The sequence below is a fragment of the Musa acuminata genome, chromosome BXJ1-10 (assembly GCF_036884655.1).
Source record: "Musa acuminata AAA Group cultivar baxijiao chromosome BXJ1-10, Cavendish_Baxijiao_AAA, whole genome shotgun sequence".
NCBI lineage: Eukaryota > Viridiplantae > Streptophyta > Magnoliopsida > Zingiberales > Musaceae > Musa > Musa acuminata.
The window spans coordinates 24,414,101-24,429,133 of NC_088336.1; the positions used below are offsets into that span (position 1 = coordinate 24,414,101).

The 15,033-nt window shown below is 42.0% G+C and overlaps 2 protein-coding genes across 5 annotated transcripts; both read right to left on the reverse strand.

Annotated features, from left to right (window-relative positions):
• Positions 1-360: 360 nt before the first annotated feature.
• Positions 361-5,577, reverse strand: LOC135595643 (uncharacterized protein At5g41620-like). Of its 2 annotated transcripts, none has more exons than XM_065086881.1 (3): positions 4,979-5,577; positions 2,479-2,598; positions 361-2,147 (listed from the first exon to the last, which is right to left on the reverse strand). In XM_065086881.1, the coding sequence occupies exons 1-3, from the start codon at positions 5,339-5,341 to the stop codon at positions 504-506; spliced, it is 2,127 nt and encodes a 708-aa protein (XP_064942953.1). In that variant the 5' UTR covers positions 5,342-5,577; the 3' UTR covers positions 361-503. The 2 variants fall into 2 exon arrangements, with proteins under 2 accessions (XP_064942953.1, XP_064942952.1); XM_065086880.1 differs by having other exon boundaries at positions 2,479-2,604.
• A 6,136-nt stretch (positions 5,578-11,713) lies between these two features.
• LOC104000819 (F-box/kelch-repeat protein At3g61590-like) lies at positions 11,714-14,081 on the reverse strand. Of its 3 annotated transcripts, none has more exons than XM_009422956.3 (2): positions 13,751-14,081; positions 11,714-13,235 (listed from the first exon to the last, which is right to left on the reverse strand). In XM_009422956.3, exon 2 carries the CDS (start codon positions 13,189-13,191, stop codon positions 11,971-11,973), a length of 1,221 nt encoding a protein of 406 aa, XP_009421231.2. In that variant the 5' UTR covers positions 13,192-13,235; positions 13,751-14,081; the 3' UTR covers positions 11,714-11,970. The 3 variants fall into 3 exon arrangements, with proteins under 3 accessions (XP_009421231.2, XP_064942955.1, XP_018674486.2); XM_065086883.1 differs by lacking the exon at positions 13,751-14,081 and adding an exon at positions 13,644-13,750; XM_018818941.2 differs by lacking the exon at positions 13,751-14,081 and adding an exon at positions 13,328-13,618.
• Positions 14,082-15,033: the final 952 nt, after the last annotated feature.

Below are 15,033 nucleotides of genomic sequence, written 5' to 3' on the forward strand. Positions count from 1 at the left end.
CAAATGCAGCTTCTCTTTATCATGCCAAAAGGTTGATCACACTCTTTTAAGCATGCTACAAGTTACGTATTGATATGCTTCAATCACGGAAATCCACTGAAAGCTATAACATGAAACACACCATTTTACAACAGTCATGTCGACAAGGCAGGCAAGAATCAAATATACCCTTTTAATGGGTTTTTACTCAGATAAATTCTCAAGTTTACAGATTGTTAAGCATAGCAGGAGCTAAAGTTTTGAAATTGATAGTTATTATAAAAGAGATTTCAAACCATCCTCTTCAAACAAAATTACTATGAACAATATAATGCATGATTATGTTGTGGTTTAAAAAGAAAACAAGTCGGTGGTAAAAGGTACAAAAAAACTTTCTAGCATTACTATGAACAATCAAGATATTCATTACATAGGCCGTAACTAGCGCACATGAACATCTGAGTGAAATACAAAATTTATAGAGGAATGGATGGTTTAGTGAGAGACAAACCAGTCTGCATCCTTCACTCTCCAAAGTACCTGCGTATCGGCATCACTTGCTTCTTTTCATTGTCTGATGCTTTCAGACGAGCTTGCTGTCCCTCTAACCTTGCTTCAAGCAATCTCGCCTTCAATGTATTCTCTTTTACACCTTCTACTAATTTTGATGAGGATCGAGATATATCAACATCTGGAGACTTGTGTTGCTCAATACAATTTAGATTTGAACTTGTGTTTCGGAAATGTCCTGAAGCAATGCCCTCGCTTGCTACAAGAAAATGATCCTTCGACGAGGAATGACTATGGTGCTCATCTCCATGAGATATATTATGATCAACTTTACTACACTCTGAATTTTCTGCAACATTGTTCACAGAATTAGCAATCAGGTGGTCTAGACCACGCCCATTATCCCACTTCATTTTCATGTCCTGTGAAACTTCAAGCGCATGGAAGTGACTAAAAACTTGAGGTTTATTAATTCTGATATGATCAGCTACTCTTCCTTCAGATTCAGGATTGCTGTCCGGATGCTTTCCTTGTGTTCTGTTTGACAGCTGCATTTGGCTTCCACATGACTTAGTTTCATCCTTTTCTTCCGTGCACTTCAAATGCAAGCTAGATGAAATCTGATTCTTGCTCTTTTCAGAAGATCCCCTCTCTTCGACTGAGAAAGTAGACCTTTTGGTTCTGGAAGAATCAAACTTTTCTACAACATTATGACCATTCCGCTGTTGCTGGTCAATGCTGACAGTGTTACTTGCACCCATATTTAGTTCAAAGCAGTGCAAATCACTTGCAACAGAATCATCATCATCATCAGCATCTTGCGGTGCACTAGCAGCACCATTTAAGTGGACAGACTCAAGTGACTGCCGCCGCAAATTGATCTCTCTCTTTTCATGGTTCTCATACAGATAACCATTATTAGAGACAGATGACCTACTAGCTTGAATGAAGGCTTCAATTTCACTTCGTAATCTATCTGCAACCATGGTTTTATTAGCAATATCTCCTCGAGCTTCAGCGATATTCATCTGCTCTCTCTCATCCAGCCATTCTTCTGAAATATGAAGTACCAACCGGTCAACTTTGTGATCGCAAACTTTTACAGACCTTTGCTTCAACTGCCTCACTTCATGTTCATAATCCCTGATTCCCTTAGCAAACTCATCGCAGAGATCCTCCAGAAGGCCATTTGTTTTTCTCACATTTTCCAGATCTTTTGCAGCCTTCATAAATGCTGCTTTTGCTTCAGACAATTCTTTACCTAGTTTCCTATGCAGACTTTCAGAGCGTTTTCTTAGCCGTCTCTCATCTTCAAGCTCATCCCTTATTGACTGCACTACAGCTTTGATCCGCTGTTGCTCTTTCTCCTTCCTAATTATTTTATCCTCAGTAACTTGCTTCATTAAATGATCCATTTCACCACGATATGCATGCTGCTCTTGCATCAGCTCCTGAATTTGTGCTCTTGCATGTTCCAACTCCCCCTTCAGTGCTTTCACCAATGATGCATTGGACTCATTGTGTTCTTCAAGGCTCCAAATGTGATTCAATACTTTCAAGAGTTCTGTTGATGTTCTCAAACCATATCCTGCATCTCCAAACTTATCCTTGAGATCAGTAGCACTGCTATGAGTGATGGCTAGGTTAAATGGAGCAATCTGCCAGTGACATGACCAAAGAACAAGAAAGTTAATAGTAGTACAACAACAATGAAACCGTACTCTCCCAACTAAGAACATTGACTAAACTGCCAGAACAAAGATTCTTATTGGAATAAAGAACATTTAGTAATGCATATACATTTAAAAGCTGACAGATCAATGTTTGTATTAAGAATTCCATTGTGTACAAACTATGGCTTGCCTCATTCATCAAGATGAGTCCTTTAACTAGTCAATTAACCGAAGATAGTTTCAAGCAATGAAATCTCGCAAAAAAAAGGCCCCATGGAGTTAAGCAAACAAGCTAGAAAGCCAAAACAAACATTACCTTATATGAACTCGTATAACTTGCAGGAGAAACAGGTTGCAAATTATGACTGTTCCCTTCATGCAAATGCTGATGCTTGATCGATGAAGCTTCAACATGCCTCCTCAAACTGCCTACACTCTGAGGCTGGCATGAGAAATCAGACAAACTCACACAAACTGAAGATGTCTCAACATGAATAACAAGTCACTTCAGATAAAATGTGCAAAGCCTAAATGAGCTTGAAAAAGTAAAAAATATATAACCAACTGACAAATAGTTGTCATCTCGATGATGATGATAGATTTTGGAGTAAAGGTTCCATGACAAATTGCAAAATAAAACTTGAGAACATGCACTCACAAATTATGTGAAACACAAAAAAAGGTAAAGTACAACATAAGATGCCAGTGCTTTAGAAACAAACACATCTTTTGGAAAAAAAAAACACATGAAATATTTGAGCGATCATCCCACCAGTATATGGATAGCATATATACTTGCTGTCCATAGGTCCCAAGCACTTCGCCATAAAAAATTAGTTGGGAAGTTATGCATAACATCTGGAGATGCCTATATAAGAGGTAATAAAGGAGAAAACCAGTACTTTTTAGGACATCAGGTACATGGTTTGACATGTCAAAAAATAAAATTTGCCAAATAAATTACAGCTTATTTAGATTAATGCAACTCACCATTTTGGTTTTGTTAAAACTTGGCATCCGTCCAAGGTAAGTCCTGACTATACAACTCTTCAAGATTTATAGGTTTCCCCATGGTTCTTAGGAAAAGGTATTATTATGAACAATGCAACACATATTCTCGGATCCTTCCTCATATCAAATTAGATACATATCCATGTGCTGAGTACAAATCCATAGTATAGCCACTTACCAAACTCTTGCATATAAATTTGAAATATCAACAAATATGATGATACCAGAATTAGGAACTTGTTTTAGTTTTCAAGATGGCAAGATGTAGTTTTCTAATATTTTATATTCGTCCTAGTAAGCATCACAGATAATTTATTAAAGTTTCTCTTTGACTGTTGCATTGACCCTCCCCAAACTCCACATTTCCAAGAGCCTCATTCACATGTGTGAACAAACTCCTCTTTATCTCCTTGTCACAAACACCATGCAACACTGCTTAAGAAGGAACTGCAGTAGCCAAACTTTCGTTTAATCGAACTTATTTCTTCCTTTTCGCTATTATGGTGATTGCTAGTTTCTTGTTCAAAAGAATTTATAAAACCCATGACATCATGGTAAGATGGAATTTTTATGGCACAAGAAATTTCTAGTATTTGCCGGTTATCATTTCATTTTACGACGTTTTCTAGTAATCTTTACTGGTATCTTTTAATTTTACAACCATCACCTTAGCATCAATACACACAGTCCAAAACATGCAAACAAAAAAACCCATGGTATTTTGACTTCTAGCAAAATAAATGTTGACCTAATTACCCTGACCATCATAAGAAATTTATGATATAACTTGGTAAATTATATCAAGTTAATTACCAAAGCTTTGGTAATTTTGACTTCTAGCTTTGGTAAATTCAAAAGCTGCTCGTGTCATCCAAAATTGAACCTAATTACCCTGACCATCATATAACTTGAAAAAGTCACCACTACATAAATTTTTCCTGACATAGCAGATTCATTATTGCTTTAACAAGGAGACTATAAGTCCCATGATTGTACTGTAGGCCTTTCAACTTGCATGAGGAAAATATATAATTTTTTCACTATTATTTGACAGGACCAGAAGAGACGCAAATGCGGAATTGCATGAAAGATTACTTTGTTCTGCTTAAGCTCGTGTTTCTTGTAGGGATCTTTCTTTAGACAACAAGCGGATGTGGTTTATAGCCTGCCCATGGACGATGGTATGGATTCATTGCCATCTATATAGTTTTTTACACAGCAACTAAAGTTTCATATAAATGAATCATGAATTCCTTCTCACATCCTATTGTTTAGCCTATAAATAACAGAAACTAACAGATGACTAATCCTTATCTTTCCTTGTCTTCTAGCTGCAACATGTTGCCTATACACATCCAATTTGTACCTCTACTTGGACGTAGATTATAATCACCAATCAATATTCATCAGTATCAACAAAAGAGTTTCACTTCTTATTACGAATTAAAAGCATGTCTAGGAGAAGCCCATTAGTTCCAACCCATACATTTTCATCTGTCACGAGATAATACTCTTTAGCATACATTACCGGAATACCAGATTGTCATTAGCCAAAAATCCAAGTAATAAACTTTGACAAAAGCTGCAAGAGGACAACCAGAGGAAAATCTACGACAATCAAGCCAACAATGGAAAACCTCATTCCAAGAAGACAAGTTGATCAAGAAATTGCACCTTGCACAAGAAAAATCATACGTCATATGGAATGATAAAAGGGAGAGATTGGATCCCGGCGAAACGAAATAGTTACAAGAATATAAAGCGAAGAAATCCGCCAGCCAAAACCTAAAGAACTCAAAGCTTACCAAATCTTCGTGCCCGAGTATATGCGACGGACCGATACCGTCCTCGAGCGCCTTCCCATCCCGACGGTGGCGGCGGATCCTGGCGCCTCGCCGGCCGGCCGCGGACATCGTCAGGACGTCCTGAATCTCCCAGAGGCCAGCGCCAAGCTTGCGAGCGGAGACCGACCGACGGTGCGGCTGGGCCTTGTCGGGGTCGGACAGTCCGGGTTCCTCCAGCTTCCAGGACGGCACCGGAGTGCAAAGGCCGCCCCTCCTGTTCGCGGAGATGGCTCTCCTCAACTTCACGCCCAAAGGCGCCTCTTTTCCAGCGCCATCCCCTTCACCCTCATCAATTGCTGCTGCTGCTGCTTTGTCCCCTTCCATCAATCCCCCTTAAATCTCTCTTCCACCCTTCCCTTTAAAAAAGAGTAGACCTTTTTCTTCGCCCCGAGGTGCCCTCCCCCATGCTCCTCTTGCTCTCTTTTTGAGCTCCCCCTCTTCTTCCTAGTGGAACCTCCGACTGCAGTCACTGCTAATTTCGGCGTAACAGCCTGTTCTCCATGGGGACCGTAAGATTCGACCCTTTTCTTCGCTCTCTCGCTGTCACGGGAAGGGAATACTAGGGCTTAGATTCCGGAATACGAGGTGCTGTTCCCTTGTATTTACAAGCTAATGTTTTTTACTCTCTTCACCGTACGTACATTAAAACAAAATAATAATAATTTACATATTAAAAATAATTTAATATCATCGAACCGATGCCCAATTTCACCGGTTCAATTGGGGTTGTGGGTCGGGTTTACGTGTCATGATTACGCTTCGGCACGTTAGTTCTCATGCTCGTGAATTTTAATGCAGCGTAGAAGCGACTCCCTTTTCCTCTCGCGCTCTCTCTGTTATTCCTCATCGTGGTTCCCACAGAGTTGGGGGTGGTACAGACTTCAAGCGTCGACATTTAACCTGACTCACCACCAACAAATCGAGACGCAACATCAACCAGCGTTCAGTGAAGCAGGTTCCGTGTCAGCCGGGTTGCGAATCCAATCACAGCAACGACTCGAGGGTTGCGGACAACCGAGTCAGTATCTGCTGGGTGGATAGGAATGACTCGTCTCTTTCTTGGCAACAAACTCATTGCCTGCGTCCCGATCTGCAGGACTGGAACGAAGGTCCAGTGTCGCACGACAGCCCCCACATAATTAGCAGTCCATTCGATATGGATGTCAATGGATCGAGCTTTACGTGCGCTCATGTCGATCTGACCCGTTTAAACCAGGTTCCGATCCGCTATGACTCCGGCAGCCAATGTGATCATTGTCATAAGAAGCATAAGAAACATACAATTTCTGGTGGACAACATATTCACGTGTAAAAGCATCCCAACACACAGGATCTCTGCCGACAGCTTCAAAAGAGCATCAGTTGAACACAATTCCACATTTCGAGTACAAGAAATTTGTATATTATTCATACTAGTTGATAATCTTTCTAGCGTCAATCTAATAAGGGACCATTTGATCGATCGATCATTGGTGTGGCCCATAGGCTCACGAAGAATTATCCATTTTAAACGATGAGCGTACTCATTTGATTTTTACCCTTTGGGAGTATGTAAGTTCTAAAAGACAATTCTAAGGATAAGGGAGATCTGACGGAGTCCTTGATTCGTATACTTCTCAACCAATATAGGACTAAATGACCTTATCATCATTCATCATTAGTGATAGATCCTTAAGGTCACTCCGAAAGGAAAAAATGAATCTCTTATAGGTCATTACAATTTGATAATTCACAGAGGAGGCTCATACAACGTAATGTTGTTTTTCCAAAATATTTGACATGAGTATCAGTTTCTGGGGAAAAAAAATTGTGATCACAGTGAAAATTAGCCAAATAGCCTATGGAATTTGCTACCCAGAGATTTGATATGCTTGAGCATACTCGGAATTAATGAATGACTTTTGTTATCCCAAAATACATAAATAAATTGTTGAGTGGTAAAAAAAATTATGCTAGTCAACTGCAAGCACTGCCATTTCAACAGCAACATTTACCTCCAGGTTTTGCCAATCACAGTGTAGAACAACAAGAAAAGTGATGAATGGTACAGGTACCAAGATTAAGCTCTCACTAGTATGGTATCCAAGAAATGGTCCTCTCTCTAGCAGGTGGAAACATCTTCATGACAATTTTAGGGTAACCATGAGCAGTTCCAATAGATTTAATTCCATTATCTATTGGTTGTATAAAGTATCCATTGGCCTATAAGTTTGTCTTAATGATGACAGAATAAAACCAAAATGGTTTGTTTTGACACTAATGTTGTTCTTAAGTTCCTAACTTAAGCCCTAATCAAGGGACTTAATTGAATAATTTGCATGGTGTTCAGAATACTGCAAAAAAAAAAATTGTCAAACAAGAATCCAATCAGACATGTTCTTGATGTGGATAATACTATAGAATACAACAAGCGATGAATTTGAAACCTATATGCACAAAAAGATCTGAGGCATTATCCTATGCAAAAAAGAAAAACAAAGTGGCTGTTTCAAGGTATAAGCTCTCCAGAAAAGTATTGCTTCAGCATTTTCATGGGCAGGAATTAGGAAGTGCAGGGAAGATGTGAATTGGAGAACAACAGCCAATCTGCACTCCTGGCAGAAAATTAAACTACTCAAATGGTAAAGTTCACACCACAATGCCACAGGCTATGATTTTACAAGGATCAAGTTCAGGGAAACCATATTGGGCCCAAAGGCCATCTCAATATGCAAAAGCCTAGAAGACAAATAATAAAAGGATATTAGAAAGGGTGGAAAAAGAAGGACATGTTTATGTGGAGTAAACAGACAAGCCCCCAGAAACCTTGGTTTAACCGGCACTATGACCAGGGACCAAGAAAGTAATCCTTGATTTGCCACTATCATGATAACATAATGCAACCTGCTACTGTTGCATGATTCTTCCACCGATGAAGGCTTTCTTTTGCAATTTACAAGACTGTGGCTGTTATTCTGATTGCAGGGACATGCATGATCACACACATTTCCTTTTCATTCTCTTAGGCACATCTTGTACAACAAATCCCACACTAAGGTCCCCATTCTCCAATATTCAATCTGGTTTCTTGTAACTTGCAAAAGAAAGCCTTCTTTGTTGGAAGAATCATGCAACAGTAGTAGGTTGCATTATGTCATCATGATAGTGGCAAATCAAGAATTACTTTCTTGGCACATATTTCTGATTGCAGGGACATGCATGATCACACACATTTCCTTTTCATTCTCTTAGGCACGTCTTATACAACAAATCCCACACTAAGGTCCCCATTCTCCAATACTCAATCTGGTTTCCTTCCCTTGCCATGCACTAAAGCTAAGAACAAAGGGTGCCCTGGGCACCTGTAAATTGTTCCCTGTCTAATATCGATCTATCTAAGAGAAACAAGCCAATATCTATCAAGAAACAGTATGAGTAATTGCTTGTCACAATCAGTTTCAACTTGTCGTCTGCTAGCTGCAAAACCGAGCAAACCCAGGGAAGTTAGTTAACAGTCCTTCCATCAGAAAGACGTTGAAGGAACATTTGGTTTAAAGGAGTGCCATAGCCAGGAAAAGAAGCCCCTGCAATCTATTCTGTGCTGTATCTTTTCCATCACTTAAAAGTAGAACAATCACCATGACTACAAGCAACTAGTTATTGAACTCCCTCGCAGCCTCTACCTAGAAGCAACAGCACAGTAATTGGGTCATGGCAAATTTTTATTGCTTTGTTCTGAACGGTGTCCTGTTGCAAGTGTCGACCTTGGAGACAGAGCGTACATTTATGATTCAACAGGCAATAAATGGGAACATCTAGCCATCAAAAGCTACGATTCTGCCTAAAGCCTGACGAGTACTGAGAAGAACAATAAATAAACTATCGGGAGAACAAAGAAAAGAGGAAGAGAGAATAATTCAACAGCAGGTCAGAACCAATGCCAAAAGCCAGGGTTCTTTTCAGCACTGAACTGCTCCTTCCCCCGAACCTTTGCCCGCAACAGCTGCACCACAGCTGTAATTATTTAATGCCAGAGCCCTCGCCCATCAAATCAACCAATCCAAATTACGTCCCACTCAAAGATGACGCCTTTCTGACGTTAAGAGGGCTCGAGGAGGCACGGACGCGGCACGGCCTAGGGTTTACCCACCCACGTAAATCCCACGAGCATGGTAAAATCAGAGAGGAAAAGGCCACTATTTACCAGTCGGCCAGGACTCGATTTTGGAAGGGCGAGACCGACGTGAAATCCAAGAAATGAATGAAAAAGCAGCGCGTCGAAGATGGGAAAGGGATGTGACGAGGACGTACCGATGACTACGGTGCGGCGACCTTACGAGAGGAGGACGGCCACCTAGAGGGGTCACTGGAAGGGTGGACGCGAGTCGAGATCGACGTTCCGTCGTCGGCTGGGAACAAGGTGGAATCGGTGGAGGGATTCTGGGGCTACGCGACGGCGACGGGAGCCAATGAGGCGATCGACCCACTGGGTATAAGAACACTCCGGGTTTCTCGGATTTCTCACACATCCAATCGAGGAAGATGAAGTATTCCCACATTACATTATTTATTGCTCAATAATATTAAAACAAATAAGAAAATATTTGTTAGAAAATTTTAAAATAACTTAAATGATCTTAATTTTTTTTTGTAAAAAATAAATTTTAATTTACTTATCCCTTTAGATATTAACATCATTCATCTAAATATATCACATTAATCTAAAAAAATAAAAATTAGCCACCACTAATTATAATTAGTGTTACCTAATTTAAATAAAAAAAGGTATAATAAAATCACATTAATCTAATGTCAATTGAAAAGTCAGAGAATCAAAACTTAATTATAAAAAATAAAAAATATATATTTGATATGATGGTGATGTACCAAATTTACTTACCACTATAGTATGATTTCTATGAGTTCTAAAATAAGAAAACTATAAAATGAAGACAAACTTTATAACTATCATTGTTTGGAATGGAACATTATACTATGATCATTTATTATAATAGGGAGCAACTGAAATGAGTGGGGATGTAAAGATGCCACACAACCCATGCACACCATTAAATAATCAAAACACCCCTTGAAGAATCTATGTACTACAATACTTTTCCTCTTGATAGGTTTCGTTTGTTGATTGGAGGAAGCTTTTTCTTTTGTGTGTGTGGATTTGATGAAGCTTCTTACGTTGGCATGCCCACCCGAGATGAGTCTCATAACAGTGCACCATCTCACCTCTCACTTGTCCTGCTTCACAGGGATGTTTTGGACCATACATGAAGCAGTGTCAAAATGGACAGCCAAAGACAAAATCCACTGACCCATAAGAAGAAGATACATTGGATGCATCACATGTGATTCATGATTGGCCTTGACTCCTTGGGTACTTGTACAAGTAACGCCACCAACCACTTGGAAAGCCTTTTCCTTTCTTTTCTTTTAGGTTTGGAATACTTGAGCTAGATTGCTCTGCCAGTGCAGGGAGGCAGCTCCATCACGGCTCAGAACTAGCAGTACAACCATGCTTCTCTCCTTTTAATGGCCGGCTGGTAATGGCACAGTTGGGGTGTGAGTGAAGGTGGCAGGGCCAGCGCTCAGGTCTGAGCCACCACCTGACATCCCCTGACCTGCACTGGGGAGAGCTGTGAAGAGGCCCCCAGCCACACAATTCCACCACCACAAAGCATGATAAGGTGGTGGTCATAAGCATGGTTCTTCTTCACTCAGCTATTCTCATGCACCTCCTCCTCCCATCCGTTGTGCACATGGTGATCTGCAGCTTGTCTGTTCCTGCTCACAACATCAAAGCTTTTCGGTTGGGCAAGAAAAGAATATGGTTTCTCATTAATACAGACCTAAACCTTGGGGGTTTTTGAAGTCGAAAACTCCTGCTATTTGCATCATTCAACATATTAATCGACATCCGAAATATTTCAAGCACAGACAAGGATTGCAATTCCACCAAGGCAGTTCAGCATTAATCAAGAGCATTTACTTGGTTCTCCATGATGATGCATGTAGAAGAAGAAACAAACCAACGAGTTCTTATCCTATCTTTTCCTACATGATAGAGCAAATTGTTGTCCTGCTTGCTTGTGTCAGCTCGAATTACTAGTATGCACCATTAAATCATGGATTAGATAAGCTGAGGGAAATGCTGATGATTACACAAGAAACAGCAGCAATTCAAGGTTTTCAAATTCAAATCAAGTGATATGAACCAAAGAAAAGAGAAGAGAAAACAAGCAGATTGCAGACTTAATCTTGAAATCTCTACTTTCCAATTTGGTCATGTTTTTCATGTGATTGGTTAGAATTTTTTTTTTTTGGTAGGGCTGACAGACCACCACATTCATTATATTTGGATTTACTTTGATCCACAGGGAGCTCTTCACTTGTCTGGTTGGTCTTCAGTATTCCAGGAAACATTCCATGTTGAACAAGCTGTTCTTCATGAAGACAAAACATCTCCTTTAAATGAGCTTAAGCTGCACTTCCAGCACATGATGTACCAGATCATATCCTCGGTATGCGCAGCCTGATGCTCTTTCCCAAACGATCTCGAATGTTGTCATCTCCAGCAGAAATCAATAGCATTTTCAAGTTTTACACAAGATTTGCAATAGCAAAGTCAGTGAAGTACTACAAAGCCAGAAAATGGAGCTAAACTGAAAGCTTGGGCTCAATACCGAGAAGCCAAGCCATGAGATAGAAGACAGAAGACAAGCAAATCTTTGTTGGATCACTCTGTTCCATGGATAGATCATTAAAGTCCAAAATAAACTATACTGTACAAGCTGAACAAAACAAGGTTAACACTCTGTAGAATCTCCATGATCATTGCAAGAATGTTCTTGTCCATCATATAAACATTCCATGTAATTCTCTTAGACACGTGAAACAAAAACTATGGCATGATTGCTTCGAGTTGTAAACGGAAAGGCAAAGAAAGCAATGAGCAGCAGAAATCAGGAAGCGACCTCGAGCCTCGGCTCGAAGCTGAAGCCAGTGAAGAGCTGCAGGGGAAACCTCTTCGTCACGGGGCTTTTCGTCGACCACCTCCACAGCTTCTGGGTCGTGTCGAAGGTCAGCAGAGCAGGGGATCCAAAGCTCTGTATGTAGATGAGTTCGTCGGCGCCGCTGCTCGCGAAGACGTCGTCGAATTCGCCGAACCCCTGGAAGAACTTGTGCGGCATTCGAGCCACCTCCCGCCATTCCCTCCTCCTCTGAAGCTCCCAGATGCCGATGCCCTTGATGATGCCCGGTCGGTCCGGCTTCCCGATCCCGCCGACCATGATTAGCCTGTCTCTGAGGTTCATCAGCCTGCCGCAGGTCAGAGAGCATGGCACAGGGATCGCCGTCCGCATTAGGGACGTGCGGGCAGGCCACGCCGAGAGGTCGTACATCACCAGGCAATGGCGCGGCTCGACGTTCCTGAGCACGCCGGTGGAGTAGATCAAGTAATACAGGACGCCATTGCAGATCACGCACTCGTCTCCGCCCCGCCAGCCCACCAAGACTTCGGCGAAGGGGGTGAGCCACGCTCTGGTCTTCGACTCGTAGACGTGGATGGAGAATTGCCACTGGTAATAGTCCTGAGGCACCTGCTTGCACTTGGCGACGGCGACCGTGTAGCCGTGGGTTCTCCGGTCGACCGACATGGCGAGCGCGCTGTAATCGGGGGCCTTCCCCCCGGGGGCGTCGTGCAGCCTCTTCCAGTCCCGCGTGATCGGGTTGCAGACGAAGACGCGGCTCCTGTTCTCGCCGTCCATCAAGCAGACCAACCCGCAGGAGGAGGAGGTCGACCAGTTGCTCCTCTCGATGCAGGGGAAGTCGAAGCCGTACCATTTCCGGAGGCTCGGGTCGTAGGCGTAGCCGGCGACGGCGTCGTCGCTGCAGGTGAACATGAAGTACCATGGCTTCTGGGGCGACATCTTGGTCCACGAGCACCTCCCGGAATGCACAGCTTCGTACCACCGCCTGCAGACTGAGCTCGCTCTGACGATGCTCGCGATGGGCAAGAAGGACAAGACCTTCTCCAAGAGGTCATCGGGCAGAACGGCGTCCAATGAGATCAACGCATCTTCATCTTGGTCATCGCCGTCTTCGGAGGTCGGCTTAAGGCCCGCAACCTCACTCTGGAAGTAGGCGACAGGGTAAGACTCCTCCCATGATGTCTCACCCGCCATGAGGAAGATGAGACGGCACACACAACAAGATCAAGAGGATGGACCTGCACGAATGAACCGAGGAAACCGGTGAAGAGAATAAGAGAGCAGAAGAACCGAGGTTGAGATCACAAGCACATGGTATCGACACCAAAACCATAAAACGCAATCAGGAGGAAGCCGAAAGCCGGAAAAAGATTTGCCGATAGCATGACAAGCGAAAGGTGGCGTGTAAGCGAAAACCACCAAACTCTGCTCGTCTCAGAGGACTGCGGCAATTATTCGAACAAGACAAACTGCAGCCGCAACGAGCCAAAGGCATTCACATTATCAAATCGTCGAACACCGGTAACACCTCCCCGGATGTCCAAAAATCAAACGAAAACATCTCAAAGGCAATCGAAAAAACCGAGAAAAATGTGATCTTTTCTTCCTGTTCGTCTTGATGATTAGAAACGGAGCAAGAAAAGCACCTAAAAATCCAGCCGTCTCTTAATCTTTCATTCTTTTCTGCTCTCTCCCCAACCCCTCCCCCCCTAGAATCAAGATAAAGAGTACTTCTCAATCTGCTCTGCCAAACCTGGGCAAGGACAGAACACCAATGAGCACCACGCCTCACAAGAGATTAGGACGGATGGAAGGAGACAAACATACAAGGAACAGATGAAACAGGAAGTGGCTGCAGATGTAACAGCGAGGTGGCCGGCTGTGGTGGGCAGGATGGTGGGAGGAAGAGGCGTGTAGGGGTGTCTGTATCAATGTCCTGTGGCTGTCACCAAACACACAACTATATATATATATACACACACCCACACCTATTTTGGATTGAAGCATAAGCTTGTTTGGACTCATTCAAGGAAATGATGGTTCCTTCACATCTCATGTGCTAAGAATTCCTCCTTGCAACCTCCCACTGCTTGTTTTTATCATCTTTTTGGTAGAAATGATGTACAGAACATGAAAGACCACAGGATTTTCCCTCTCTTTTTTTTTCCCCATAAGCACAAAGAGTGATGAGACATGAGCCTCTTTTTTATGCCACCATCACCTACGTATATAGAGGGGAGAAGGATGGCCGGTCCCAATGTTGGATTGGGTGCTCTTTTGCCTTCTTTTTCTTTCCATGGTTGAGGCACCATGGCCACCCTTTATTTTACCTCATGCCACAACATTGCTGTGTTTGTTCTCATTAGCTGGTTGTCTTTTGTGGCATGGTCCATGAAGGCATATGATCATGCTCTTTTCTTCATGTTTTGGCATGAGTTATCCTCCTCTTTCCTTGGTGACTAATAATAATTATAATTTTTTTTTCTTCTTCATATGCATATTATGAAATGCACATATGTGAGATGTCAATGATTCCACTGCTTATATGATGATAATATAAGGCTCTTCACACTGTACTCCCAGAAACATAATATGATGAGTTTGGATGACTGCTTTTAATTATTAATTTCAGTACAATGCTACCTAAATCAGCAATTATTGATCGAGTAGGAGCTGCAGTTGGTGATCCAAACAACTCTAGGCAAGTTGAAAGCTAAGGTGACTCGAGTAGAAAGAAAGAAAGAAAGAAAGCAGTGACTTAAACAGCATTCATCCATTTTTGTGCCCCTCAGTAGCCTAAAATGAAGCTGGTGGGATTTGGATGTATCAGTATGATTAGATCTGTCACATGTTGACATAAAACCATTGCTCAACCATCCAAATAAATCACTCATCAAGAGCAGATGATGGTTTAACATGGATATCAGAGTCAGGATAACCCCACCCTTGTGTGTCATTTTTAGCACACTCCAGTTGGCTGGCTAACAGAGTTTTGCTGAATGTTTGGTTAAACCTCCATGGTTTCATAGGCAAATT